This window comes from Pelodiscus sinensis, chromosome 1 (genome assembly GCF_052426305.1).
Source record: "Pelodiscus sinensis isolate ZL-2025 chromosome 1, ASM5242630v1, whole genome shotgun sequence".
In the NCBI taxonomy this organism is placed as follows: Eukaryota; Metazoa; Chordata; order Testudines; family Trionychidae; genus Pelodiscus; species Pelodiscus sinensis.
The window spans coordinates 39,104,399-39,131,969 of record NC_143052.1 but is presented as its reverse complement, the minus strand read 5'-3'; the positions used below and the strand labels follow the sequence as shown (position 1 = coordinate 39,131,969).

The following is a 27,571-nucleotide window of genomic DNA, read 5'->3' as shown; positions in this document are numbered from 1 at the left end:
TTCTCCCCGGGCATGTACCACTCAGAGCCGTATATGGCCCCGCAGCCAGCTGCTCTGAGTAATATGCAGGGTGGGGCAGGCAGAGAGCCTGGATGAGGGATCTGCTGGGCTGCCGCCCAGGTAAGTGCCTCCCGGCTAGAGCCTGCCTCTGGCACACCAGCCTCTCCCTCCAACTCTCTGCTCCCCCTCCTGAAATCCTGCCCCACATAACTCAATCCCCCTGCAACCCAATCCTCTGTCCCCAGTCACAGCCCGTGTTCCCTCTAACATTTTCTATCCTTGGGCAAGTTGAATTTTCTTTTGGGCGAGTTAACATTTCTTTTGTGCAACACCAATATTGAGGTAGTGTGTGGATGTGCAGCACCAGTATAAACAAAATATACACACACACACACACAACATTAAGCAGACCATATGTGTAGAAGAAACTATATTAAAACAAGGGATAGTTTACAAGGAGCAATGCTTACCATACTTAATATGAAATCAAATAAAAAAGAAAATTAACACTACGCTTGGTTTGGAATACATGTTGTATCATCCTTTCTAACAACTCAAGCTAGTAATCACACCAAAACACACATTATCCATACATAGCTCAGCTGTAAGATGCTAAACAAATCTATGAGTCAACTAGAAATAATATTTGCAAGGAGAGCATGACTAATACAATACTTAATGATGCTGGGAGGGAGACTAAAAGGGGTTCACTAAGGCCTATACAGTTTATCTGGGGAATGTTTAGGATCCTTGCTGTAAAAACAGATAAAAGTAAACTTTGAAACTTTCACCTTGTATGTGTCACCAGCTCAAAGAGTCAGAGGGGTAGCAGTGTTAGTCTGTAACTGAAAAATAACAAATGGTGCTGCAACATCTTAGAAACTAACAAAATTCAAAGAGTAGAAGTCCCAAAACAAATGAACACATGGCTTCAGGGTCTGTAGACACATGCATGTTTCAAAGAGCTTGCAAATAAGGTTTCATCCTACAAAACAACTAGCATCATACTTAGTACTTGCTACTTCGACTCATAAGAGCCAGAACATATAGCAAAGATCTGGCCTTAATGCTATACAATATATCATGTATTAATTAGTAACACAGAATTTTTTAAAAATCATTAAGATCAGAGTTTTAGATATCTGCAACATTCCAAAATCTGTTAAAAGAATCTTTTTATTTTTTACCTTAAGCCATTAACACCTATGTAAACTTTGTTTGAAATGTGAGTATGCAAATATCTTCGCATACACGCACGCCATGCAGCCTGCTTTTTCTTTCCCCCATCTGCACCTGTGCAACCTGCTCCTTCTAGCCCAGGTAGGGGCTGGGATAAAATCCTGCTTCTCAAACTAGCAGACAGCAGCAGTCTATCCTGTCCTAACTCCCAGCTAAAGCACAAACAAATTATCCAGATTTCCTCCACCTCACATCACAAACAAACTCCCTCCCCCTGCCTCCACCTCACCCCAATGCCATTACCCACCCATCCCTTCTTCCCCCACCTACACCATGCAGTCAGCCCCTTAACTTCCCCTTTCCCAGGAGGCTTGAGAGTGCTGAGTTTTTGCTTCTCTCTCTTCGTGCGGATGGGATTCTCCAAACTCTCCTCCCCTCTGACTCCTCCTCAACCAATTACTCACTCCCTTTCTTCTCCTCCTCCCCCAGCGACTTATAGCTTCTTTATCTTTTTACTTGCTCTGGGAGCTGCTCAGTTTCAAGCACTGAACATCTCAATTTCGCTGTTTGCTTAGCGAGATGACGCCCAACCCCCCACCCTACTATCAATCATCTGAGCTCCTTGCCTGTACAGGAGCTTTGAACTTCTGAGCAGAGCTCAGAAAACAGCTACCTTAGGTCACAACCCAAATCACTGTACCCTCTCCTGCACTGCTGCCCCAAGTCATAACCCCCTCCCAGGCCCTACCCCCTCCTGCACCTTCCCCTCCAGGTTGGAATCCTCTTCTGCACCCAATCTCCTGCACCTCTGTCCCAGGTCACAACCCCCTCCCATTCTGTGCACCCCCTCTTCCTCTCCTACTCCAGATCAGAATCCTCTCCTGCACTTCTACCCCTTCCTGCACCCAAGCTCCCTCCCAGATCCCACACTCCTTCTTGCATCCCAGTCCCTTAGCCCAAGCTTCCTTCTGCACCCAACCTCCATCCCAGACCTCACACCATCTCCATTAAAACCATGGAAGAGTGCAGACATTGACCACTTGCCAAATTCTTGGAGTGGCTCCCCCCATCAAAAATTATTGCCTACCCCTGTACTAGATGATCTTTCCAGGTCATACCTAAGCCAGGAGTCATTACTGCTTCCATTAACCATCATAAGGACAAATGAAATATATTTGTGTGATTACAAATTAAATTGATTAGGACAGTGCTATGGGGGTGGTTTGCTAAAAATAACAATTTCAGTAGTTGTTTTTCTTTGTATCAGGTAGATTTGAACAGTAATGAGCAAGAGACAGAACACCATTTTCAATGTTAAAATTGATTATAATTGTTTTAAGTTCTTCTTAGTAATTATAGCTATTACAGACTTTGACTTTACTCATCAATATACTGTCACATATACCAATATATTTTTCTTTGTTTTCCATTATACATTTAAGCACATATGTTACGAAAAACTAGTGTCCTAATAACATGGTTCTACAAAATACACAAAAGAATAGCATCCTATTTTCATTACGTTTTCTCAACTGGCTTCTGTACTGTGGATGAGACACCTCAGATTTTTAATTTTAAAAATAGCCTGAGAGATTTATAATTTCCTTGCTGTTCTACACCAGTATATTATCTTAATATTCATAATGCAAGATGAAAAATAAGCAGGTGAAGTGTCTGTAATATAGTGTCTTTACTGTCTTTCAGACAAGAATTAATTGATCATTACAGCAAACTTTCTGATGATGCAGCACGTAGGGAGCAAAGAGCTTTATGGAAAATCCAGCGGCACAAATTGGAAACTTCCCGTCTTAACTTTCTGTTAGAAGATCAAAAACGCATTGAGGTATCTTTTAAATTTTGTAAAGAAATATCATTAATAGCATTTTAACATTTGTACATTAAAAGTCTTTTGGTTTTGCTATTTTGATTTTTTAGGAGATGCTTGAAAAATGTCCTTATGGGAAGTACAGGAGGAAATTAGACATTATTCCACATAAGCAGTGCCAAAAAGTTTCAGTTACAGATACTGTTTTAGAAGAACCAAGCTCTCAGGTTTGTTTATTTTCTTACAGAAGCATTGCATAACAATTCCAAGTTTTCTAAGTGATCAGGATTTACAAAATGAACATTAAACAGAACTTCAGAGTGGTAGCCAAGTTAGTCTGTAACTGGAAAAACTTAAAAAACAACAAATAGTCTAGCAGCACCTTAAAGAGTAACAAAACATGTAGATGGTATCATGAGCTTTTGTGGGTACAACCCACTTCACCATGGAAGCAGTGTGAATGAGAATTACAATATTGTGATGCTGGCAATAGAGAGGGGGAATTGAAAAGAAAAGCTTGGGGTGGAAAAATAGTATAAAATACATACTAACTATATGTAAAAATCTGAAGAATGCAATAATTATTTGTATTTTAGGTATCTTCTACGGAACCTGTGCAGTCTGACAATAATATTCACAGAAGTGATTCTCAATCTGGTCTGAAGAGTGTTACTTCTGCTGATAAACCATTGGCTTTGCCCCAGCCAATAAATATTCATATTAATCAACATTCTGAGTCAGCTGCAGCAGGAACTGAATCCCAGCTATTAAGTACAGAGCAAACATGGGATCCATCACAGAGCGCTAATTCCCTGCCTGGATCCAGTCTAAATATTGAAGATTTCTTACCAGAATCACAAGAAGAACAACCTGCTGCCATTGTACAAGTAGGATCTTTACTAGATGAAGCGTTTCAAAATATTAACTCAGAACTTTCTGAAACTACTCAAATGAGTGAAAGTCAGCCTCTTTTGATAGGAGCACTGCCAGGAGAAGGCAATAGACAGTTAAATCAGCAAAGTGAATATGATTTTAATACAATTCTCAGACCAGCTACTATTTTACAAGGACATGGCAGAGTTGGAGAAAATGTGTTTGTGGAGAGTAGAAGACTTCAGTGGAATATTAATGGGCATGGATCCAGTGCCAGTATTAATGTAGGAGAATATGTGCCTCATGCAGATACTTCCCAGTCACATTTAAATCCATATGGACATGCTTCAGATTCACACATAAAGATCGGGGAATATACCTCTGAATTTGAATCTAGCCGTCCTCGCTGGAATATTCATGGGCATGTCTCTGCAGCTCATATTAAAATTGGGGAGTATACATCAGAGGTAGTACCCTCGAGGCCCAGATGGAATATTCATGGACATGCCTCAGAAGCCAATATTAAGATTGGAGAATATGTTTCAAATATAGAGCCAACAAGGCCTCGGTGGAACATCCATGGTCATGCATCTGATGCCAATATCAAGATAGGGGAAAATGTATCTGAGGCTGTACCATCTAGACCTCGGTGGAACATCCATGGGCATGCATCAGATGCCAATATCAAGATAGGGGAAAATGTATCTGAGGCTGTACCATCTAGACCTCGGTGGAACATCCACGGACATGCTTCACAATCACACATTAAAATAGGAGAGCTAATTTCAGAGACAGAGCCTTCAAAACCTCGTTGGAGCCCTTTTGGCCATGCATCTCAGTCAAACATTAAAATAGGGGAGTGGTCTCCATCCACAGAAAGTGATCCGATACCTCATAATAGAACAATTTCTGGTCATTCATCAGATTCTACAATTCAGACATTTCTATACAATGGAGAATTTTCTCCCACTAATGAAAATAAAAGAGATGATAAATCATCAGAACACAAAGAAGAGGTCTTACCTCAATCACAGTCCTCAGACAGCGTTCCAGTCCTTTCAGCTTCTAATATTGATGGTGAAAAGCAAGAAAACATCACAGAAGAGAGAGAAAAACAAGAAGGTTAGAATTAAACAAGCTGTATTCAGTTGGTCACCAGTTTATTAAGGCCTTCTAAAAATTACCATCAAGTGTGTGTGTTTTTTCTGGATGCTTATGAGAGTCAATTCATTGACTATATGGCTAAAAACTATTAGAATTTAGAGGTGAGAATTTGCATCTAATCTGGTCTCCTGTATGAAAAAGGTGAAATATTTGTTAAAGTTTTCCACTGGTTGAACTTTGCAGACCATTTATAATTGTAGTGTGGTCATAGGCACAGGAAGCATGGGGGGGGGGGGGGTTGTGTTGCAACACATCCCCAGATTTTGCACCCAGGTTTCTCGCACTCAGAGGCCAGCTCCACTGCCAACCTGCCACTGGCTTCACCAGCCCCAAGGATCTGGCTTCCAGGAAATCCCCCACAGGATCTCACTGACTTCACTGCTGGTTTCTGTGGGTTCTGCCAGGCCTCAGGGTCCCATTGCCCTCTGTCCTTGCCCTCCTGCAGGATCCACAGACACCAGCCTTGGAGTGTCTGCTGCTGCCTGGGGTCCCACCACAGGCCTGGGGCTCTGCTCCTGGCCTTGACCCAGAGCTCCTCTGTGGGGGGCAGCAAGGGTGTAGGGTTGCTAACTCTCCCAGACCATACAGACTGCATACCATTGCCATGAATGGTGTCTGATTGGTCCAGTTCGAGAGAGCTGGCAGTCATCAGAGGGGCACAAAACAGGTGTAAGGGGAGGAACGTAACTCAGCATTCTGACCCCTAAAATTGTTCCAGCACCACTGTGTGAGATTTTGAACTCTGAAATTGAAGATTGTTCAGACAGTACTTTAAATATATTAATTCCAATAGTGCCACTATGTAACATAGCTAAGAAGTATGTGAACCTAAATTTCCCTGTTTTTCAATTGCATTGTAAGGGTGGTTTTGTTACAGATTTAAATGTTTGGAATTATAATCAGGTCTGCTGTATTTTATATGCTTATAGGTTGTTTTTTCTGTTACTATTTCAACTTGTGTTCTTACAGAAACTTCAAAAGATGTCAGCAAAGATCTCTCTCCAAGGCTTCCTCTGGATTTACAGGTAAGGAACACATTCTTTGTGCGTGGGATTTATGAGATGATCTGCTGTGAGAGAAGGTGTTACTTATCTGCATTCTCTTAGACAGAGGAACCTGAAAATTTGATTACACTGACTGTCACACCTCAAGAAACTTTACTTTCTGAGGCTTGTGCTTCTGAGACTGAAGAGAAGGAAGATGATGATGATACATGGAAGAAAGAACAAGCTTATCTGAAAGCCTTATCAGACCAGTATTGTCTTGAAAAATACCAAGACAGCTATGATTTAATGTGTGAGTAGAACTCTTGCAATGGTAGTTCAGCAAGAAAATGTAATGATCATGAATGAGAAATCAGATGTTTAGTATAAAGAAAAGCTAGTAGATTATTTTTACCATCAAACTTTATTGGCAAAATTATTTTTCTGTGCATAAAAATCAGAAGTACTCTAGCATGTTTAGATTTTTCTGGAATGACTTTCAGGAGATTAATCAAAATAGCTCAAGTATAACAGCTTGTCATTTTTATATGCGTTCTTCAATTTAGCAGAGTTGCCAGTTTCCCATCTCTTGCATCATGTGATACCAAGGTCATACACTTTCCCAGTGGATCCTTTGCTGCAGTCAGCAACAGATGAAACAGCTGTACAACTAAGTGAGCTTTTATCTCTGCCAGTGTTAATGAAACACTCTATTACTGCTCCACTAGTGTCCCAGTAAGTACTAATTAGGAATAATACATCCACTTTTATTAACACTGTTATTTTTTCTTCACTGATCATTGTCCCTTGAGACAGAGCTGCATGAAAAATCGAACTACTTTGAATACCAGTCTGATCCCTCTGTGTATTCCACACATGCACGCCATGTGCCTGAGTCTGGAAATCCATCAAATCACATGTGCATTAGCTTCTCTTATGTTCCCAAACAATGGTATAGTAGGCAGTGTGGGTTGATTTCCTTCCTACATGTGTCCATTTAGACATTGTGTCCTTCGTTGTATAACTTGTAAATAGTTTTATATCTAATGTATTAAGTTATAATAACTATAAAAGTTACATTTTAATCATGTGTATTTTCAGTAAGTCATGGACAGGTCATGGGCAGTAATCATAAATTCATGATCCGTGACCTATCCATAACTTGTACTATATACTAGGAATGTGAATGTTTAACTGGTTAACTAGTTACCTTAACCAGTAAAAGGTGAGGCTTACCGGTTAAGGTTAAATGATGGAGGCTGGAGCAGTTCCCTGCCTGCCATGGGCAGAGTGCTGCTCCAGCCCTGTGAGGGGACCCACCGTGAACAGGAGCTGCTCTGGCCAGGCTGGAGCAGCCCCTGACTCTGGGGTGCCCTGGCCCACCGCAGGCAAGGGATGCTCCAGCATCCTGGCCTGAGCAGCTTCTATTTGCAGCAGGCATGGATGCCCTGTGGGCAGGGGCTGCTCTGACCAGGATGCTAGAGCATCCCCTGCCAGGGGTGCACTCTTGCCTGCCACATACGGGAGCTGCTCCAGCCCTTCCTGTGCTGCCTCTGCTTGCAGGGGAGAGAAACTACTCTAGCTCAGCGGCCAGGCTAGAGCAACCCTCAGCCCCACTCACCCTCCTAATTAGTTTACTAGTTTGTCAATTAAACAGGATTTTATATCCTTACTATATACCCTGAGTAAATTGGGGAGGATGAACAGCCTGGTGGTACTGTTTGTCCTGGGGGTGCTATGGATGCTGGGGGCGGGTGGCATATGGTCTGGGCCTCCTGCTAGTGCTGGGGAGAGGAGTGGCTGCACACAGTTTGGGACCTCTGGTGGTGCTGGGGAGGACACAGTGGCCTCAGACTGCTCCAACAGTGGCTGGGAGGTGCCTCAGGGGCTAGCTTGAGCTGCTCAGTGCTCAGGAAGCTGCAGAAGTCACAGATGCCCCAGACAGTCACAGAATCCATTACTTCCATGACCTCTTAGACAAACTCGCAGCCTCAAGAATGACATCTCCAGCTTTCTCTCCTTCTCTGTCTGCAACTTAACATCAAAGGTGTCTATATTTCCTGGGTGAATTACACATCTCTGCAGTGACACAGATTTAACACTTTTGCTTAACCAGTCCAGATCCCAGCAGCTGAAAGTTTCATACAGAGAAAAGTTACTACTAAAGTTTTTTCTATGGTCCATGTAGTGTCACTAAAGCCCTTTATATATAACCAGTCGTCGGTATGCTGGCAATTTCAATCAAATTATAGTTTTCAGTAGTGGTTGGTTTTAGTTCTGGCTCATCCTGGATTCTATCTGTGTATAACATTTCTCCCATTTTCTTTTGTACATGCATGCTTGGACATTATGCAAAATATTGAAATGTTAATTTGATGGTAATATCCATGACAGCATTTTAATAGTAAGGAAAAAATAATTCTTAAGAGTGATTGTTTGTTCATGTTTTTATTAGTGTGTCCCTTGTGAACAAAGCGATAGTCGATTACTACTTTGTGGAACTGAACATAGAGAAGCATTTTGAAGCATTAAGACATTTTTTGTTAATGGAAGATGGAGAGTTTGCTCAGTCACTTAGTGATCTACTATTTGAGAAGGTATTTGTGCTTGTGTGTTTTAAAATTCTGGCATTTGGTCATTTGCAATAGAAACAATGTCTGTAAACCACTAACAACTCATGAAGTGATATTAAGGACAGTTCCCTGTGTTGACATAGGGAGCTAAAAATCAATATGAATAATGGTGGTAGAGAAGTATGGGTTAAAATCCTATCTGCTATTTTCCCCCTTATTCATTTTGTTCCTCCTTTTGCCAAAGCAGCAAATTCCATAGCAAAGAAGCCCTGCTGAGCCCTTAATGACTAGGGGCCAAAATGCACTCTCTCTCTCTCTCTCTCTCTCTCTCTCTTACAAATGCCCATGGGAGGACAGACAAGGTTCAAGAAGCTCTGTATGAGCTGTATATATTATTGATATTATCTCTGAGGAAAGGGATGCTGGGATTTGGTGCACTGCAGTGGAGGCAAAGGGTACAATCTCTAAATGCAGCAGACATTTGACCCCTTCAGGAAAGAGACCCATTAGTCCTATGAAAAGCTGGACAGTTTGTGCTTCTGCTCTGGCCCCTGGTGCACACTGGAGCACACTGTTGCCACTGATTAAGTCCCACTACTCCCCTCCATCATGCTGCAGGAGCCCATGCTGTGAAAAGTTGGTCTGTTCTCTTACTTCAGAAATCCCACAGTTCACCGTTTTAGGGATGTTCCATTTAGTTTAATCGACTATTCGACTAGTCAATGGATTTTCCATCAACTAGTCGATAAGCGGGGGAGCCACAGCAGGGTTAGCTCCCACCCCACTGCGGCTTTGCCTTTTAAATGTATTAAGAGCCAATAGGCTCTTAATAGGTTTAAAAGGCTGAAGTGCAGTGGGGGCGAGGGACCCAGCATGAGCTGGAACAGCTGATTCCCCAGCTCATTCCAAGTCTGCCTGCTGTGCTTCTGCTTTTTTAAATGTATTAAAAGCTCTTAATGCACTTAAAAAGCAGAGGTGCAGCTTCTGGGACTGGGCATGAGCTGGGAATCCGTTGATTCTCACCTCATGCCCAGTCCCGGCTATCCTCCTGTCCCCCGCAGAGACGGTGCTGGGGAGAACCAGCTTTCAAGCCAGCTCCTCCCAGCACCAGCTCCTGCTCTCCTCCTCCCCCTCTTGCCTCTGATAGAGGCAGCAGGGAGGGGGAAAGCAACTAGTCGAGGAACTAGTCAGCTATCTGATAAGCAAAAGCTTTATCGGATAGTTGACTAGTCACTTACATCCCTACACTGTTGAAAGAGAATTATGGAGGGAGGTAGCACTCAAATGCTTCGTGTCTGTCCCTGAGCAAGGTCCATCTGAGTCAGGTCATGGAAGCAGGAAAGATGGTCTGGGTTTATGTCTGGTCGCTGTCAGGACATGCATAGGCACAGGTTTGTTAACACCAGCCTACTAGAAGCTGAGAGCTTTTTGGTCATGATCGAGAAAAGCACTTTGGCACATGCTTAACTTTAAACATATGAAAAATTCAGTGTGGCTACTTGTGCTTATATGTTTTGTATCTAGATAGTATACTCAGATCTGTCATTTTAATAGTTTCTGGTGGATTGATGTAACATAAATGAAATGTTTAGGATAACAGGATGTGTTTACATTCTTCATTTATTTTGGCACCTGACACCATCAATTCTGAATTAGCTATATACTTCTATTTATATTTTCCATTATAGCAGTTAAGTCTTTGTATTTTGAAGTGAATTATCATTTGGTTTTCAACAAATACATTAATTTCGTTAGTAAACAAATGTCAGAAAATACATTAAAGTTGCTTTAAAATTCAAATGGTGAAAACTGAGAGGTTTATTCACAGTATTAATTATGATTCTGTCACATTAACTTGTCAGTTAATCAGGCTGTTATGTTGATTATCATGATACTAAGCCAAAAGAATAAGGCTTATAGAAAAATTTTCAAAAGCATCAAGTACCATTTTAAAAAATGAATAGGATACTTGTGCCTAAGCCACTTTTGAAAATGGGCCTTAGGCTCCGAGATAATTTAGGTACCTTTGAAAAATACCTTAAAGCAAGAACATGACTTGTATGTCTCCTAAAATATATGTGTAATTAAGATATTTTTTTTTTTCCAAGCTTGGTTCAGGGCAAACTCCTGGTGAACTTTTGAATCCCCTGGTTCTCAATTCTATCTTAAATAAAGCATTACAGTATAGCCTTCATGGAGACACCCAGCTTGCTTCCAATCTTTCTTTTGCACTCAAATACCTTCCAGAAATTTTCAAACCTAATGCTCCCGATGCGTTGAATTGCTTGGAGCTACGGTACAAGGTAAGAAAGCATATGGAAAATTATACCTTGCTCTTGTACCATGATCATTTGAGCATCCATGTTAATTGCTGCTTATTCTTTGATGTATAGTTACTGAAGATTTTTATCTCCCAAGGAAAAGAGTAAAGAAATTAGGCTAATTTAACATAATTCAAAAGGGTACACTCATCCTGCTCATTCTGTGATGCCACTTATAAATTCATTTAGCCATGTTTCAGCAGGTTGTAGTTCCTGTGACAAAGGTTTTTGAAATATTCTGAAATGATCAAATACAACATCATGGAAAGTTAGCATTAATAGCACCTGCTTTTTTATATAAATAGTTCTTTCTTTATTTTTTATGTATTAGGTTGATTGGCCTTTAAACATTGTCATTACCGAGAGCTGCATGAATAAATACAACAAGATCTTCTCCTTTTTGCTACAGTTGAAGCACATGGTGTGGACACTCAAAGATATTTGGTTCCACTTAAAACGCACTGGTAAGATAAATTAGTAAATTAAAGGGTAGTGCATAAGAATGTTTTTAGCACCATGTGCCAAACAATGGAGTATAAACATACCATATAAAATAGATATTTTGGGACTTAAAGGGCAAAATGTATTCAAGGAAACTTGCTGATAGTTTTCTCAAACTATGATTTTTATGGAAACAGTCTTTACAGGTGCCAACAATAATATGTCTGTTTTTACTTTCAGCATTAGTGAGTCGTGCATCAAATTCTGTTCAATTTCGACAGCTCCAGCTGTATAAACATGAAATGCAGCACTTTGTTAAAGTTATTCAGGGTTACATTGCTAACCAAATATTGCATGTAACATGGTGTGAATTTGGAAACAAACTGTCTTCTGTAGGAAACCTGGAAGAAATTCACAGAACGCATGCAGACTATCTCAACAAAGCAATTTTCAGGTAAGCAAAGCAAAGAAACACTTTAAGGAAAAAACATTGAAGTCAACTGAGCTGTTTCAATTTATTCCAAGAGAGGTTTTGACCCATTCTTTGGTGAAAATGTGGTAAAGTGCACACGGTCTTGGTGTGTATATTTACGTGTGCGTAAAATTATTTTAATGTACATCAAATAGTAATCATACCAAAAAATTGTAAAATCTTTGCATAAGTGCAACAGAAGCACCATAATATTAGTGCTGTGATAAAATGGGAGCTCATGATTTGCAGTTAATAACTACTACTTAGGGAAATGAGGGTTATCTGTCTGAATAAGTAATATGTTCAAATAATCCAAATTCAAGGATTCACAAGGGTTGTCTATGTACTTTGTTTATTCTTTTAATACCTATGCAGAGTTAATTTCAGGATGCAGGATTACGGTATATCTTGGTGGAGCAGTTGTCATCTGATATACACAGAAGTTGTCTATGGGGGAAAAAACCCTGCCAAGGTTCATGAGTAGTGGTAGTAGTACTATTTGCTTTAAGAATCAGAGACTGTTAGCACTTTGAGCCTCATGCACTACAGCTGTTACTAGCACCAAACTGTAGAGGCCCTTAGATGTTGTGTTAGAGAGCAAAGAGGAAAGGAATAGGATGAGGGGAATGAGGTTGGGAGGTAAGTAGATATAGTGATGGTGGAGTAAGAAAGGAAGGAATAGAGCAAAATAGTAGCGGTCAGAAATTACAAGGGAAGAAGAAAAGATGGTGAACAGGCATCCAGAATGTGTCCTTTTGGAAGTGGCACTTTTTGTTAGTTACAGAAAAGAACAGCTGCATCCAGTAAAAACCAGATTGGGAAGTGGCAGAAATAATCCTGGATGTTTAATTATCTGGGCAAAGGTAAGAAAAAACAGAGCAAGATACGTAATCACTCCAGCATAAAAGTGATTATGAACACGAGTCTAGATGGAGCTCTTCATATGTAAATGTCAAGAGTCCTTGAAGAGTGGGTAAACTATCCTGGACTCAAGGTTATATAAATTAATTCCTGTCGGGTGCCTTGTTTTTATGTGTTTGTTTTGTTTTTTAAATAAGTAAAGAGGGAACCTGAAGGATTCTCTCTCACTTCTAGCTGATCAAATAAACAATGGCTTTTTAGGTTTTTGTAAAGTCTGTTTTTTTTTCTTTTGCTAGAGGACTATTGACTGAGAAGGCCACCCCTGTGATGAACATAATTCATAGCATCTTCAGTCTCATTTTGAAGTTCCGCAGCCAGTTAATCTCTCAGTCATGGAACTTTGAGGCTGGCAAGCAAATGGCTGTTCATCCCAACTTTGGTTTGATGCAACAATCTTACAACACTTTCAAATATTATTCTCACTTCTTATTCAAAGGTAGGAACTCGTATACATTACTGGGCTAATTTATATTGTTTCAGTCAATTGACTCCTGAAAAACCCATCATTTCTTGCAGTTGTCTCTGATTATACAGCCTAAAAGCAAGACACAAGTGTATATTTGAACTCATTTTGTTTAGTGCATTATTTTTGAGAAAGCTAATCTCAATCTGTCCACTAATTTAAAGCCTCAAAATCAAAAGTCTGTATTTCTTGGCATGTGTCCCATAGGTGAATATAAGCATTTTTGTTGGTTACAGGTAGTAAATCCATGGTAAATAATTGCTGCATAAATGATAAATCTAAGCATATATCTGGTAGCTGTAACATAGTCTTTGAAACCATGTGGCAGGAAGAAGTACAGTATCTAAAATGGCAATACTAAAAGGTCCATTGAACTATATTTTACATCTCTCTACAAGATGAATACTGCATCTTATGGTGAAATTAATTTTCTTTTAAATAGATAAGAGAGTCCCACTGTCTCCTCACCTACTGGCAGATGTCACTAAATTTAGTTCTGCAAGCAAGAACTTTGCCATTGCACGGATTTTCACCATGTAGTTCATGTTCATTTCCATAATAGAATTCCTCATGGCTGTCACCTGAGCCTGCAGGGTGTGCAAGTTAGGGAGACCCTATCTAATCTTCTACATTTCCTAAATAATACTGGTCTTACAGACCCTTCCTGTCTTTTTACCAAAATTAAACTCACCTTTTTATGTGAATATAGGCAGCTCCTCACTCTCCTTTGTTAGAAGGCCCAATATCCAAAGGAAGTGCAACTTTTTTCTTTAGATATCAGTCATTAAATACTGTTTCTATCAGATTGTATCCTTCAGGAAATGAGATGCCCTTTTTATTCTTTAAGGGTATCAGAAAGTGGTGTCAAAGGACAAAAAACAAGAAAAGCAGATATTTCAGGATGAGTTAGAATGGTTGCTTCCAAAGCCTACAGGAAGTCAAAACATTTCTGGGAGCCATCTAAACCAGTCGTACAAAATCTATGGTTGCTTCATGGACAGAGATTTATAGAGCTTCTTGTAAGGAAATCTGCAGAGTGACCTGGTCCTTTACACTTCCCCATATGAATCACCACAAAACAGATGTGTACTTACACATGCCCTTGTAATCACTCTGTTCTGCAAGATTCTCTCTCACATAAAGGGCCTGATCCAAAGCCTACAGCAGCCAGTGGAGAGTCTCCTGTTGATTTGAATGGCTTTGGATCAGGTTCTAATCCTGTGTATGTCACACCTTTCCTCCTTCCTTGCATGCTACTAATGCTTGCTAATCCCCTTAGTGTATGGAATGTTTATGAGGCCAGGGTTATTTTTCTTACTTCGCTTAAGCCCACAAATTGGAAAGATTCCTTTGTTATTTTTAATGATGGTTAGTATTAGTAAGTTTATTATTCAATGTATAGTTAAAATTGGCAATCATCCAAGGTGTTTGCATCTTAGTACCTTCTGTAACCATGATCTTGGCATAAAGAAGCCACCAGAGATGCCTTTTTAAAAAAGAGGCCTGGTATGTTAATAGTGCCTGCCTAGTGGTTAATGTGACGTTATGGAACCTAAAATTGTTCTTTTTAAAAGGTTTGGATAAAGCATACTTGTAATTACAAGAATACAATTCCATTTAGATACACACAGTCTAGAATTAACACTTCTATTCCTTACCTGGCATCAGATTTGTTATATAGGCAGTTAATGAGAACGCCGCGTAATTCTAGAAATAGAGGCAGGGGCACTTATACATTGTTACTGATTTGTTTCCATCTACATCTGACATCTGAAGTAGGCTTTTTCCATAATAGTATTTGTACATTTAATCAATTGATTGACTTGTTAGAAGTTTAAATTAAGAATTGTATATTTGCTTTTCTTACAGTGGTAACCAAACTTGTAAATAGGGGATATCAACCTCACCTGGAGGATTTCCTGCTGAGAATCAACTTCAATAATTACTACAAAGATAATTAAACTCTAGTATACTGTAAGAAGTACTGTTAGCATTGTAAAGAAAATATAGCTACAGATTTATGCTTATTTATGAAAATTGATGCTCATGGCAGATGCTTATTTTAAGAAGTAATCCATTATTCAACACAACTCTGAAGAGTGGAATCACAGCACTTAGAAAATGATGCCATTTCGAATCTGTACAAACCATCATTTATCACCCCATTGAATACTGATCCTGTCATTACCATGCAGGAAAGAACAAGGCTTAGTGTTAACCTGGGAAAGGGCAGATATATGTAAATCCGTTAATGTATACATTTTCCTTTCAGTATTGTGAAATTGTTCAATGTAAATACGTTTGTGAAATAAACAAAAATATATCTTTTTAAACTTCTGCATGTTCAGTATGTCCAAATTTAGTCCACTGATTTTTTTTTTTAAGTGACACATTCTCAGTCTAAACCACAGTTAATATTCTATAATTATTTCTATAAGCCTGTTATTTCCAAAGAATGAATAACATGGCTGAAATAAGACATCTTGGCTACGTCTAGACTGGCATGATTTTCCGCAAATGCTTTTAACGGAAAAGTTTTTCCCTTAAAAGCATTTGCGGAAAAGAGCGTCTAGATGGGCATGGACACTTTTCCGCAAAAGCACTTTTTGCGGAAAAGCGTCCGTGCCAATCTAGACACAGTTTTGCGCAAGAAAGCCCCGGTTGCCATTTTTGCCATCGGGGCTTTTTTGCACAAAACAATACCGCGTTGTCTACACTGGCCCTCTTGTGCAAAAGCTTTTGCCTGAACGAGAGCAGCATCGTATTTCTGCAAGAACACTGACAATCTTACATGAGATTGTCAGTGTTCTTGCGGAAATTCAAGCGGCCAGTGTAGACAGCTGGCAAGTTTTTCCGCAAAAGCAAGTGCTTTTGCGGAAAAACTTGCCAGTCTAGACCCAGCCCTTGAGTATATCTGCTCAGTTGGTGGAAAGAAAGAATGAATTTGGAATATTTATGAAAACCAGTAATTTATTCACTCACATGAGACAAAGCATTTATTTAAAACAAGTTTGTTTAAAGATATGCATAAAATGAGGTTGGTATGTAAAACGGATAACATAGTGAGGTTTAATTTCACTAAGACACTTAAAGCTATAACTTTGTATATCCTCAAATCAGTGATTTTTAACCAGTACAACTAGAAATCTCATATACTTTATAAATGTTAAGTTGCAAAGATATATACAGGCAGTCCCCGAGTTACGCGGATCCCACTTCTGTCGGATCCGTACTTACGAACGGGGCTTTTCTCGCCCCGGAGGACATGGGCGGCGGGACCGCCCAGACGTGCCGCAGTCCCGCCGCCCGCGTCCTCCAGAGCGAGAAAAGCGTCTCCTCAGCGCTACTGGACCAACCCGGCAGCACCCCAGCTGCTCTGCCCCAAGCGTCCTGATTCAGGCGTCCTGGTCCCGCCGCCCACGACCTCCGGGGCGAGAAAAGCCCCGTTCCTAAGTACGGATCCGACAGAAGTGGGATCCGCGTAACTCGGGGACTGCCTGTATATGATATCTTTGCAACTTAACATTTATAAAGTATATGAGATTTCTAGTTGTACTGGTTAAAAATCACTGATTTGAGGATATACAAAGTTATAGCTTTTAGTTGTCTTAGTGAAATTAAACCTCACTATGTTATCTGTTTTACATACCAACCTCATTTTATGCATATCTTAAAACAAACTTGTTTTAAATAAATGCTTTGTCTCATGTGAGTAAATAAATTACTGGTTTTCATAAATATTCCAAATTCATTCTTTCTTTCCACCAACTGAGCAGATATACTCAAGGGCTGCGTCTAAACTAGCAAGTTTTTCCGCAAAAGCAGTTGCTGAAACTGCTATGTACATTGGACAAACGTCTCAGACACTTCGCCAAAGGATCAATGCCCACAAAACAGATATTAGACAGGATCACAAAAAAAAAAAGTTGATTGCCATTTCAACCAGAAAGGACACTGTCTCAACGACTTAACTACCTGCATCCTACTACAAAGACCTTTCAAATCTGCACTTGAAAGGGAATCCTCTGAACTGTCATTCATGCTAAAATTCTACACTCTACATCTGAGTTTAAACAAAGGATACATTGCAAAGATAGCTTCCCCAATTATCACCTCTAATATCATTAGCCCACAGCAATTCACCTCCCCCCCCCCTTCTGTTCTGAAATTTGATTTGTCCTTTTCATATGTGTTCATTTTTTAAAATTGTATCCTTTGGTATATATGGTTGTGACTATTTTCTTCCACTACTTGATCTGAGGAAGTAGGTCTGGCCCACGAAAGCTCATCATCTAATAAACCATCTTGTTAGTCTTTAAAGTGCTACATCAGTGGTCTCCAACCTTTTTACACCCAAGATCACTTTTTAAATGACAGACCAAGCCAAGATCTACTGCTCCGCCCCTTCCTTGAAGCCCCGCCCTCTCTATTTTCCTCCTGTCCATCACTTGCTATCCCCAATACTTATACTGCTGCTTTTTTTAAAAGGTCTTTCCAACATTTGGAAGTGGTGCTCAGCCAGGGTGCACCACGCTCCATGTGGGCTGGTGCAGAGAAGAAGCTGCCTGGCCAGCTGGCTGTGGCCATCAGCCCGGAGGAGGCTGAACTGCGCTCCAGCTGATTGGGTGGCTTCCTCTCTGCGCCTGCCCACGTGGAGCTTGGTGCACTCTGGCTGAGTGCCATGACCAGCTGGCTGGGCAGCCACTTCTCTTCCCTCCCGCCTGGCTGCCCTGCGCTCAGCCCAGGAAGCTTGCTCCAGCACAGCTTGAGCTAGACGCAGCCTCCCTGGGCTGAGCGCAGGGCAGCCGGGCGGGAGCGAAGAGAAGTGGCTGCCCAGCCAGCTGGCCATGGTGCTCAGCCAGAGTGCACCAAGCTCCACGTGGGCAGGCGTAGAGGAGAAGCCGCCGATCAGCTGGAGCATGGGGCAGCCTCTTTTAGCTGAAAGCCACAGTCAGCTGGCTGGGGTGTTTCAGCCCTCCTGACCTCCCAGCTCCCACCATTCCTCGCAGCTACTCACCTGTGGTGTTGCTCCGTGAGTAGCTGCTCCTCAAATGAGGAAATCAATGTAAAAGTACTGCGCAGGTGCGCTGTTCAGAGAGAGCTCAAGAGCTACTCTTAGAGCCCCTGAGATCTACCGGTAGAGCGTGATCCACTGGTTGGTGACCACAGTGCTACATAGTCCTGTATTTTGCTTCAGCTACACCAGACTAACACGGCTACATTTCTATAAGTATTTTAGTGTTATATTGTGCATGTACAGTAGAAAGTCCTTAAGGAAGCCTACAAGCGTGTGCTGAATGTTTGTGGGCACTATATGTGCTCTTTAGATGTGTGTATGTGCCTGTGTATATGCTTAGTCTTTCACAGTTGAGAAACATCAGAAGTGTTTGGTGGAATGACCAACTTCTGGTCTTTCTAAAACATGGGGACTTAAATATAAAAATTTAGTATTTCATTGTTACTTAAGCTGTGATATCAAACGTTTGTTAGAAAATCCCTAGTGTGAAGTTGGCTACAGTAGGAGCTAAAGCTGCTCAGTTCCTTGTGGGAGCAAGCCTATATGTAGTATTAAAGGATTGCAGTGTTGAGTTATGGCAGGAGTGGGGAACCTTTTTTCGGTCAGGGGCTGCTGACCCACAGAAAAATCAGTCATGGAATGCACACAGGTGAGAAGCAAAAAAACCAAAACAGAACTACAACGAACATGCCATGGCCCCCAACTGAGAAGCGGAAAGACACTCCCCACATTCCCCTTGCACACCGAGGCCTATGGGTCCAGTCTAGTAGACTGTGCGTACTCCGATCCCGCAAGGGGGAGGGGGAAGGAGGCTGGAGTGCCAACGTGAGCTCTCAAATGCTGGGGTGGAGGGGAGCCTTGTTCCTCAGGGGCCAGATGCAGACAAGCTGCCCTGGACCGTAGGTTCCCTACTCCTGAGTTACAGCAATGTGTGTATCTGACTGTTTCACATCTGTGTCTGGAAAATACATATTACTTTGTCCTTAGTGGAGGGACAATTCACACCTGTAGAGTTATTTATTATATAACTGGCTAAATTTAGGGGGAGCTAAACCTAGTCAAAACAGCAATACTTTGGAGAGGAAAATAACAAAACAGCAATTTTCTGATTTTTGTATGTCCTGGCACAAATACCTCCACTAGAGGGCAGCCAAACAACTTCAAAGGGAAATGATGGGACGATTAGAAAAAGAATTGCCTGACCCATACAAATCTTTTTTAACAAAACTTCAGAAGGGTGGTATGAACTTTCCCGTGGGTTCTGTCCACTTTACTCTGAAACCAATGGAAAGATTCCTACTAATTTCAGGGAGAGTTGGATTAGGTACTATGTTGTGAAGAGACAATAATGAGAAAAATATTTGGAGAAAAATAACCAAATTCTTTCCCCAAGGGGCTTTTTTGGTAGTAGTAGATAGTTTAGTTTTGTTTTCTTGAGCATTTTTTTTGAGAATGTAACAGTGGAACAGCCATTCAAGGGCAAAAACTACATCAAAGCAGAGTTGAGATTGTGATCCTGTGTATTATACAGGCTATAGAATTACCACAAAATAAATCCTAGAGCATAAGTTTTAGAAAACACTCCATCTTAAATGTTTTCTGTGATAGAGAATCTATGGTGATGGAGACCCTTTGTAAATTGTTGCAACAAATAGTTACCCTTACTATCAAATGTATGCCTTCTTTCCAGTCTGATTTTCCAACTTTCAGCCACTAGATTGTTATATGTTTCTCTGGTAGACTGACAAAATCATTATTAAATATTTGTTCCTCATCTAGATACCTGTGGCATAGATTAAGCAAGTCATCCCTTAACCTTTGGTTTATTAAGCTTAATAGAATAAGATTCTTAAGCCTATCTCTCTATGTTTTCTAATTCTGAAATCATTCTTGTGCTTCTTCACTGAACCCTCTCCAATATATCAACATCCTTCTTGAATTATGAGCACCAGAAATGGACACAGCAGTCCAGCAGGGGTTGCACTAGTGCCAAAAAAAGAAAGTGACTTCTCTGCATGCATACTGCAGGATTAAAGCCAAAATAAGCTCTGCAACTTCAGCTATGTGAATTGCATAGTTTAAGACAAAATAGGTTATTCTGGCTTTTGGAACTGTCTACACAGCAGGAAATCCAAGACAGAGCACTCTTCCTCCGACTTCCTATTCCTCGTAAAATTAGAGTTACAGGAGTTGGAGTCAGAAGTCCTCCAGCTTGACAGTATTTTGACATTGTCGAAATAACTGCTTGTAGTGTAGACACGGACTATGTTATTTAGGAATAATCTCAGTTATTCCAAAATAACGCTGCTGTGTGGACTTACAAACACAAAGGAATTTTAACTAGAAGTAGAGTATCCCAGGATCACATTAAACTCTTGGCTACAGCAGGTGCACTGAGTGCTCATATTCAGTTGCTTATCTACCGCAAAAAGAAGTTACTCACCCTGTGAAGTAACGATTATTCTTCGAGATGTGCCCCGTGGGTGCTCCACTCTAGGTGTCGGGTCCTGTCCCGGCGCCTCAGCTTGGAGAATTCTCATAGTCGTGCTCTGCCAGCCCGCGCATGCGTGGCTGATCAAAAGCGCCATTCGCGCCTTTGATCAGCCATGTGCGGGCTGGCAACCATCAGTTCCTCTCACCTGCTCATCTGAAAGAGAGAAGAAACAAATCCGGAGCAGGGAGGAATGGCGGGTTGTGGAGCACCTACAGGGCACATCTTGAAAAGCAATCATTACTTCACAGTGTGAGTAACTTCTTTTTCTTCTTCGAGTGGCCCCGTGGGTGCTCCACTCTAGGTGACTCCAGAGCAGTACCCAAAGAGTCCAGAGTGCTCCGGAATTAAAATTTATGATTACGATTAAGAACTGTCGTAGCCACCGAGGAGTCCGAAGCAAGATGCTCAACTATACCATAATGTTTCATAAAGGTGACATTAGAGGACCATGTCGCTGCCCTTCAAATGTCACGAAATGGAACCCCCCTTAGGAAGGCCATAGTAGTGGAAACCACTCTGGTGGAATGATATTTGCCTTGTAGGTTGTGGGCGATGAAATGGGATGCCCATGAGAAGATTGCTCGGTTTGGCCCACCACTGAAGGGACTTTTGTACATGTTGTGGTACCACCACTGGTCTGTAAACGCTGTGTTTTGCTGGACTGTAAATCGTGGCTAACCAATGCTGAAGGCAGCAAAAACTTAACTTTGCGTTCCACACCACAATGGTGGAAGCTGCCATGTGGCCCATCAGTTGTAAACAGATGTGTGTAGGAATTGTCGGAGAATGTGTCAGGGTATGTACAAGGTCTTGGATTGCCACAAAACATTCTGTCAGTAGGTATGCCCGTGCCACGGTTGAGTTGAGCTGTGCACCTATAAAAACCAGATCTTGAGACAGAATCAATGATGACTTTTTTATATTTGAGAAGGCCCAGGGATGCAAACTCGTTGGATACTGCCTGCACCATATGACATGCCTCCATATATGTTGTGCCCCTGACAAGACAATCGTCTAAATAAGGGAATACTGTCATTCCCGTCCTGTGTAAATGGGCCACCACTACTGCTACAGTTTTGGTGAAAACCCTGGGGGCACACACCAGTCCGAAAGGTAGAACCCTGTATTGAAAATGTTCGTTCCCCAATTGGAATTGAAGAAAACATCTGTGAGCCACGTGAAAAGCGACGTGGAAGTAAGCGTCCTGCAGGTCAAGGACTGCAAACCAGCCTCCATTGTTTAACAATGGGATGATAGTTGCTAAGGTCACCATCTTGAACTGGTGTTTTCGAAGGTGGCGATTTAACTTTCGAAGGTCTAAAATGGGTCTCCAGCCTCCCGACTTCTTTGGTGTGAGAAAATATCGGGAGCAAAAACCTTTTCCCCAAAACTGCTTGGGTACTCTCTCTATTGCCCCAATCACGAGCAAGCGGTGAACTTCTTGTCTCAGCCGTTGCTCGTGAGAGGGGTCCCTGAAAAGGGACGTGGTGGGTGGGATGGGAGAGGGAATGGAGAAAAAGGGAAGAGAGAGGCCGGACTGTACCACCTCTAGTAACCATCTGTCTGTGGCGATGTTGGACCACTGATGGTGATATGATTTCAGTTGATGGTGAAAGAGATGAAGAGTTTCATTTTCCGCGTTGACTATGGAAGGCGTGCTTGCATCCTCGATGGAGAAGTCAAATCTGTTGTTTGGCTGAAGATTGATTGGCTGAACGATTTTGTTGGGGCCGTTTCGGCTGAGGATGTTGTCTAGGGAGCTGGTTCTCTGAAATACGTGTCTGTTGTCTGGGAAAATTAAAATCATATCTTCGCTGATAAGGGTAATAGCGCCTACGCTTAAAGGAAGGCGTGTACATCCCCAGTGTACGTAGGGTGGTGCGAGAATCTTTGCCCGAATGGAGGACTTGATCAGTGTTTGCTACGAAAATCTTAAGCTTATCAAAAGGCTGATCCTTAACTTTGCTTTGTAGCTCCTTTGGTGCTACTGCAGATGAGAGCCATGACAATCTCCTCATTGCGATACCCATAGCCGTGGCTCGCGCCACTGTGTCGGCAATATCCATTGCAATCTGCAATGCAGTGCTGCAATCTGCAATGCAGTGCTACAAGCTGCGTATCCTTCCTGTACTATTGCCTTTAGTAGTGGTTTCTTACTGTCTGGAAGATGATGTAATAACTCCGCTAGTTTCGAATAATTATCAAAATTGTGGTTTGATAAATGGGCCAAGTAGTTTGCGATGCATAATAGGAGTGTGGCTGAAGAATAGACCTTCCTACCAAATATGTCTAATTTTATATTGTCTTTATCGGGGAGCGCACTTTTGTACTGCGGTGCTTTAGTCCTTCTCTGTGTTGCGTCAACTACTAACGAATTAGGCTGAGGGTGATTGAATAGAAAATCCAACCCCTTTGCCGGCACAAAGTATTTCCTATCGGCCTTTCTACTCATAGGAGTAGCCGATGTTGGCGTCTGCCATATCTCATCCGCCACTTCCATGATCGCTTCGTCAATTGGTAAGGCGATCCTTGCACGCTGTTGCGGATGGAGATTCTTTAAGAGGCGGTGCTTTTTAACCAGAACATCTGCCAGTTGTATTTCCTGCATGCCTGCTACTCATTTAAACAGATCTTGGAATTGTTTTAGGTCGTCAAGTGGAGATAATTTACCTGGGCATATTGCCTCATCTGGTGATGAAAATGTGCAGTCCGCTGGAGAAGTTTCTGGCTTGGGGTCCTCTGCTTCAGACAGCTGTCCCTCTTCTGGCTCGGACTGGTCTTTTTGGATAGTTGGACTCATCGATGGAGGAGGAGAGTTTAACTGTTGCAGTTGTTGAGGTAAGTATTGCTCAGTTGGTGATCGGCAGTTGCAGGAAGATCCCCAATGCGATGACAACATATGTCCATGGTGGGGACGATCATCGTACAAGCTATGATAGTGCCCATAGTAGCGCTCAGAACGTGATGGGGAAGAATGACGTGACGAGCGTGCACTACTGTGTTGCATGTAATAGACGCATCATGGACAGCATCTAGAGGACCCGTACCTAGATGACCGACTGGGTGAGCAAGATCGTGAGCAGGACCGGCACGCTTCTAGATATCCTGTCTCTGTAATTGCGCCGTCTGTATGTGACATGGACCGGAGAGACACTATAGTCACGGTACTGTGTATGCCTTGGTGGCGATGGAGATGGTCCTGGCGAGAAAACTGGGGAGGCAGACTTCTCCCCTATGTGAGTTTTTGACAGTGCTTTCCTAAGCATTGAGGCACTGTCAGTTTCCATGGCAACTGGAGAACTCTGCACCGAGTGAAAACAGAGCGGTGCTGGGGAGATCAGCTGCAGCTGCTCTGCTGTCGGTGCCAGCAGAATACCCGGTGCTGACGTTGCTAAAACTGCTGATGGTGCCGTGTCAAGGACCTGCACCCCTGAATCCAGTGCCGTTGAAGATAGTGGTCCTGAAGCAGGTGCTGTCACAAGCGGCGCCACCGGTGCCGCTGAAACCGGTGCCGGCTGGCTTGTCAGTTGCAGCGTTAGTACTGTACTGCAAGCCGGGGAAGCAGAAGCCGGTGCCAATTCGCTTGTCAGTTGCAGAGCCGGAGCCAATGCCGGCACCAAAGCAGCCCGAGCCCTCAGCATTTGCGATTCCCTGTCGCTGGGGCCAGTAGAGCGTTGGGACCCCGCGGGGGTCACTTTGGAGGCTGCCGAAGCTCTTGAGGGTGCCGGGGGGAGGGAGCGCGTTGGGGACGGCTTCACCCTCTTTGAAATCGCTGGTCCCTGAGAAGCCGCTCCCCGTTTACAAATGGAGGTTTTTGCAGTGGCTGAGGGGGGCATCGGGTCAGGCTACCTTGCCAAAGGACATAATTCGAACCTTTATCTCCTGCTCCTTCCAGGCCCTGGATATGAGCTTGCAACAGTGGGTGCACTTTTGAGGGACGTGTGATTCACCCAGGCACCTAATGCAAGCATCATGGCCATCAGCCACTGGCATAGCTTCCCGGCAAACTGAGCATTTTTTAAAACCGGGAGACCCCGGCATTGCTAGGAGCCGGTGAGGGTGGCTGGATGCCAACCCTGCTTGATCTCTGTCTTTCGCTCCTTGTCAGTTTCAGTTTTTTAGCGCTATGCTTGAAGAAATTGATTTGAAGAGAAACTTTTTTTTTTTTTAACAGAAGATCAGTAGAAACAGTAGAACAGGAACACGACTAACACTAACTTTAACTATATTACAGTGAAGAAAACTAAGATCGTTGCTAAGAGAAGAGATATGAGAACACAGGGAGCTCCGACCGCAACCTGAGGAGGTTGAGAGGAACTGACAGTTGCCAGCCCGCACGCGGCTGATCAAAGGCGCGAACGGCGCTTTGGAGGAGCCGCTCACGCGCGGGCTGGCGAAGCACAGCTATGAGAATTCTCCGAGCCGCAGCGCCAGGACGAGACCCAACTCCTAGAGTGGAGCACCCACAGGGCCACTCGAAGAAGAACCACCAAATCTTTTTCAGTTACCGGTTTCTAGGATAGCATTCACAATTCTGAAGGCATGGCTGACGTTCTTTGTTCCTAGATGCATACATTTACATTGAGCTGTATTAAAATGAATACTGTTTGCTTGGTCCCAGTTTACCAAATGATGCTGATTTCTCTAAATCAGTGACCTGTTCTCTTCATTATTTAACATTCATCCCACTCACCCTGCAAATTTTATCAGTGATAGTTTTATGCTTTCTTCCCAGGGCATTGATAAAAATGTTAAACAGCATATGGTCAAGAACCAATTGCTGTGGGACCCTACTAGAAACAGACCCATTCAGTAAGCCTTTCCCATGTATGGTTTTTCTAGATCTACCAATTAATTTAAATTAATTTAATGTATGACATTAATTTTATATTCTAGTTTTTTAATCAAGATGTGCAGTACAAAGTCAAACTATTTACTACAGGGCTATGAGAAAAGCAAACAAAGGCAATAAAATCTGTCTAGCTAAGGACAACATCCCAGCAAATACTAAGAAGCAGCAGCTCCTCTCTGAATATCATGAACCCTTTTACAGAAGGGAACTGAGGCCCAGAGAAATTTTATTTCACCCAAAGTCATACATAAAGTCTGTGGCAGAACCAGACTAGTATCAGATTTAAAAAAAACAAAATAGTTAAGCACCAAATACCTTTTAAAAATGCTGCACTGAACCTAATCTCCTGGGTTCCAGTTCAGCCTTAACCACAAGCCCAGTGCCACTAGGAGATGGCCTACCCAAATTCAAGTACTGAAGGACTCAAATTTAATTCTTTTTTGGAGATATTTTTTCATGCTATACCCAGGTGCCACTACCACCTTTATCTTAACACTCTTGCGGAATGCTTGCACCTGTTGGAATAATTTAGTTCAAAGGGGAAGGATTTGTGCCATACTTAGACTGAAACAGGTTCACATGAACAAACCATAGCACATTGGTCTAACAGTTATTGTTTGGTCTGAATCTGGCCTAAAAGTAATATGTAGTGATAGTTGATCTGATTTAGAAAGAACTGAAGCAACTGAAGGCAGACCACTGTTTTTGCAAACTTAAGTCATCAAGGTTTTTCCAATGTTCCACAGTTACCCTAAGTAATGCTAAGATGAAGCTTTGTACAGCAATTCATAAAGTTTAATTTAAAAGTTTTTGCTCTGCTAATGGAAGCAGTATGGCTAACCCTTATATTATAAAGCACAGAGGGACCACTCCAACACATTTTAGTCTATATAACAGTGTGACTGACACTAGGAACACACTCTTCAAATGAGTAAATATTTTGACTGTTTTAGATTTGCTAGCAACCTCTTTCAATCAGTTGAACCACCAGTGACTGCTCATTGTAGAGACTTTTCTTTTAATGTGAATTTAAGACCACATTGGTTGTAATTTTAAAATTTATCTTTGAACTTATGGCCTTAAATTGTGGTTTCCCTGTATGAACTGCAGAATGAGAAGTAGAATGCTGTGTAGATACAAAATTTGAATGCGCAACTTTATCTTAAAAAATGAGCCACAGATATCCGCATCAATATCTAAGGATATGGGTACCTGCAGATATAAAGTGGCTATCCATGCTTTTGTAGGACTCTAATGAGAAGTAAACAACACCACATACTATCTACAAGTGTGGGCTGCTTAGAAACATGGAAGGGACACAATGACAAACTGATTATGTGGAACATTAATTTTTTTGCTCAATATCAAAGACAAAAAAATTAAGTGGAATTGGAATACTGGCCAAGGGTAACTATTTAGAAACAAGTTAGCTCAAACCCTGTACAGCAGTCAAAATCTACAACAAATACTCTTAGAAGTATGAATAAAACTCACAAAATTATTCTTCAATTATTTATTTTTGCAGAGTCCAGAAGAAGTCATGAAATCCTTAAGTCATTTTATAAACTTTATGCCTGAAACAGTTTCAGTACAATTTGTAAGCCTGCCCCAAAAAATTATGAACAAGGCAGAAGTTTTCAGTGTTCTATTTACTGGTATGCAATGTATGGATTGGGTATGTCCACACTGCAATAAAAAACCCCCACAAGACCAAGTCTCAGGCCATGTCTACACGGGTGGAGAAATATGATTTAAGATAAAGAACCCCAGCTATGAAAATAGTGTTGCTGGAGTTGACATACCTTAAATTGAATTTATCTGGTGGTCAGAGGTCAATGGGAAAACTCCCTGTCAACTTCCTTTACTCCTCATGACTCAGTTGAGCACTGGGGTTGATGGGAATGCCATCAGCATTTGATTTAGCGGGTCCTTACAAGACCCACTAAATCAAACCCTGGAAGCTCGATCTCCAGGTAAGTATAGACAATGCCTC

The 27,571-nt window shown here is 41.9% G+C and overlaps 1 protein-coding gene across 2 annotated transcripts in view; it reads left to right on the top strand.

Moving 5' to 3' along the window:
- Positions 1-15,548, top strand: part of TUBGCP6 (tubulin gamma complex component 6) — a 36,479-nt gene extending 20,931 nt beyond the window's left edge. Inside the window, exons 15-26 of one of the 2 annotated variants that reach the window (XM_006122622.5) lie at positions 2,884-3,022; positions 3,115-3,231; positions 3,601-4,999; positions 6,011-6,066; positions 6,148-6,337; positions 6,591-6,759; positions 8,480-8,621; positions 10,706-10,900; positions 11,250-11,382; positions 11,600-11,813; positions 12,989-13,188; positions 15,085-15,548. In XM_006122622.5, coding sequence (XP_006122684.2) covers positions 2,884-3,022; positions 3,115-3,231; positions 3,601-4,999; positions 6,011-6,066; positions 6,148-6,337; positions 6,591-6,759; positions 8,480-8,621; positions 10,706-10,900; positions 11,250-11,382; positions 11,600-11,813; positions 12,989-13,188; positions 15,085-15,176 — 3,046 coding nt within the window. In that variant the 3' untranslated portion in view covers positions 15,177-15,548. The remainder of the gene's footprint in view (positions 1-2,883; positions 3,023-3,114; positions 3,232-3,600; positions 5,000-6,010; positions 6,067-6,147; positions 6,338-6,590; positions 6,760-8,479; positions 8,622-10,705; positions 10,901-11,249; positions 11,383-11,599; positions 11,814-12,988; positions 13,189-15,084) is intronic. The other variant, XM_075928150.2, reaches the window with a different exon arrangement.
- The last annotated feature ends 12,023 nt before the right edge of the window (positions 15,549-27,571 follow it).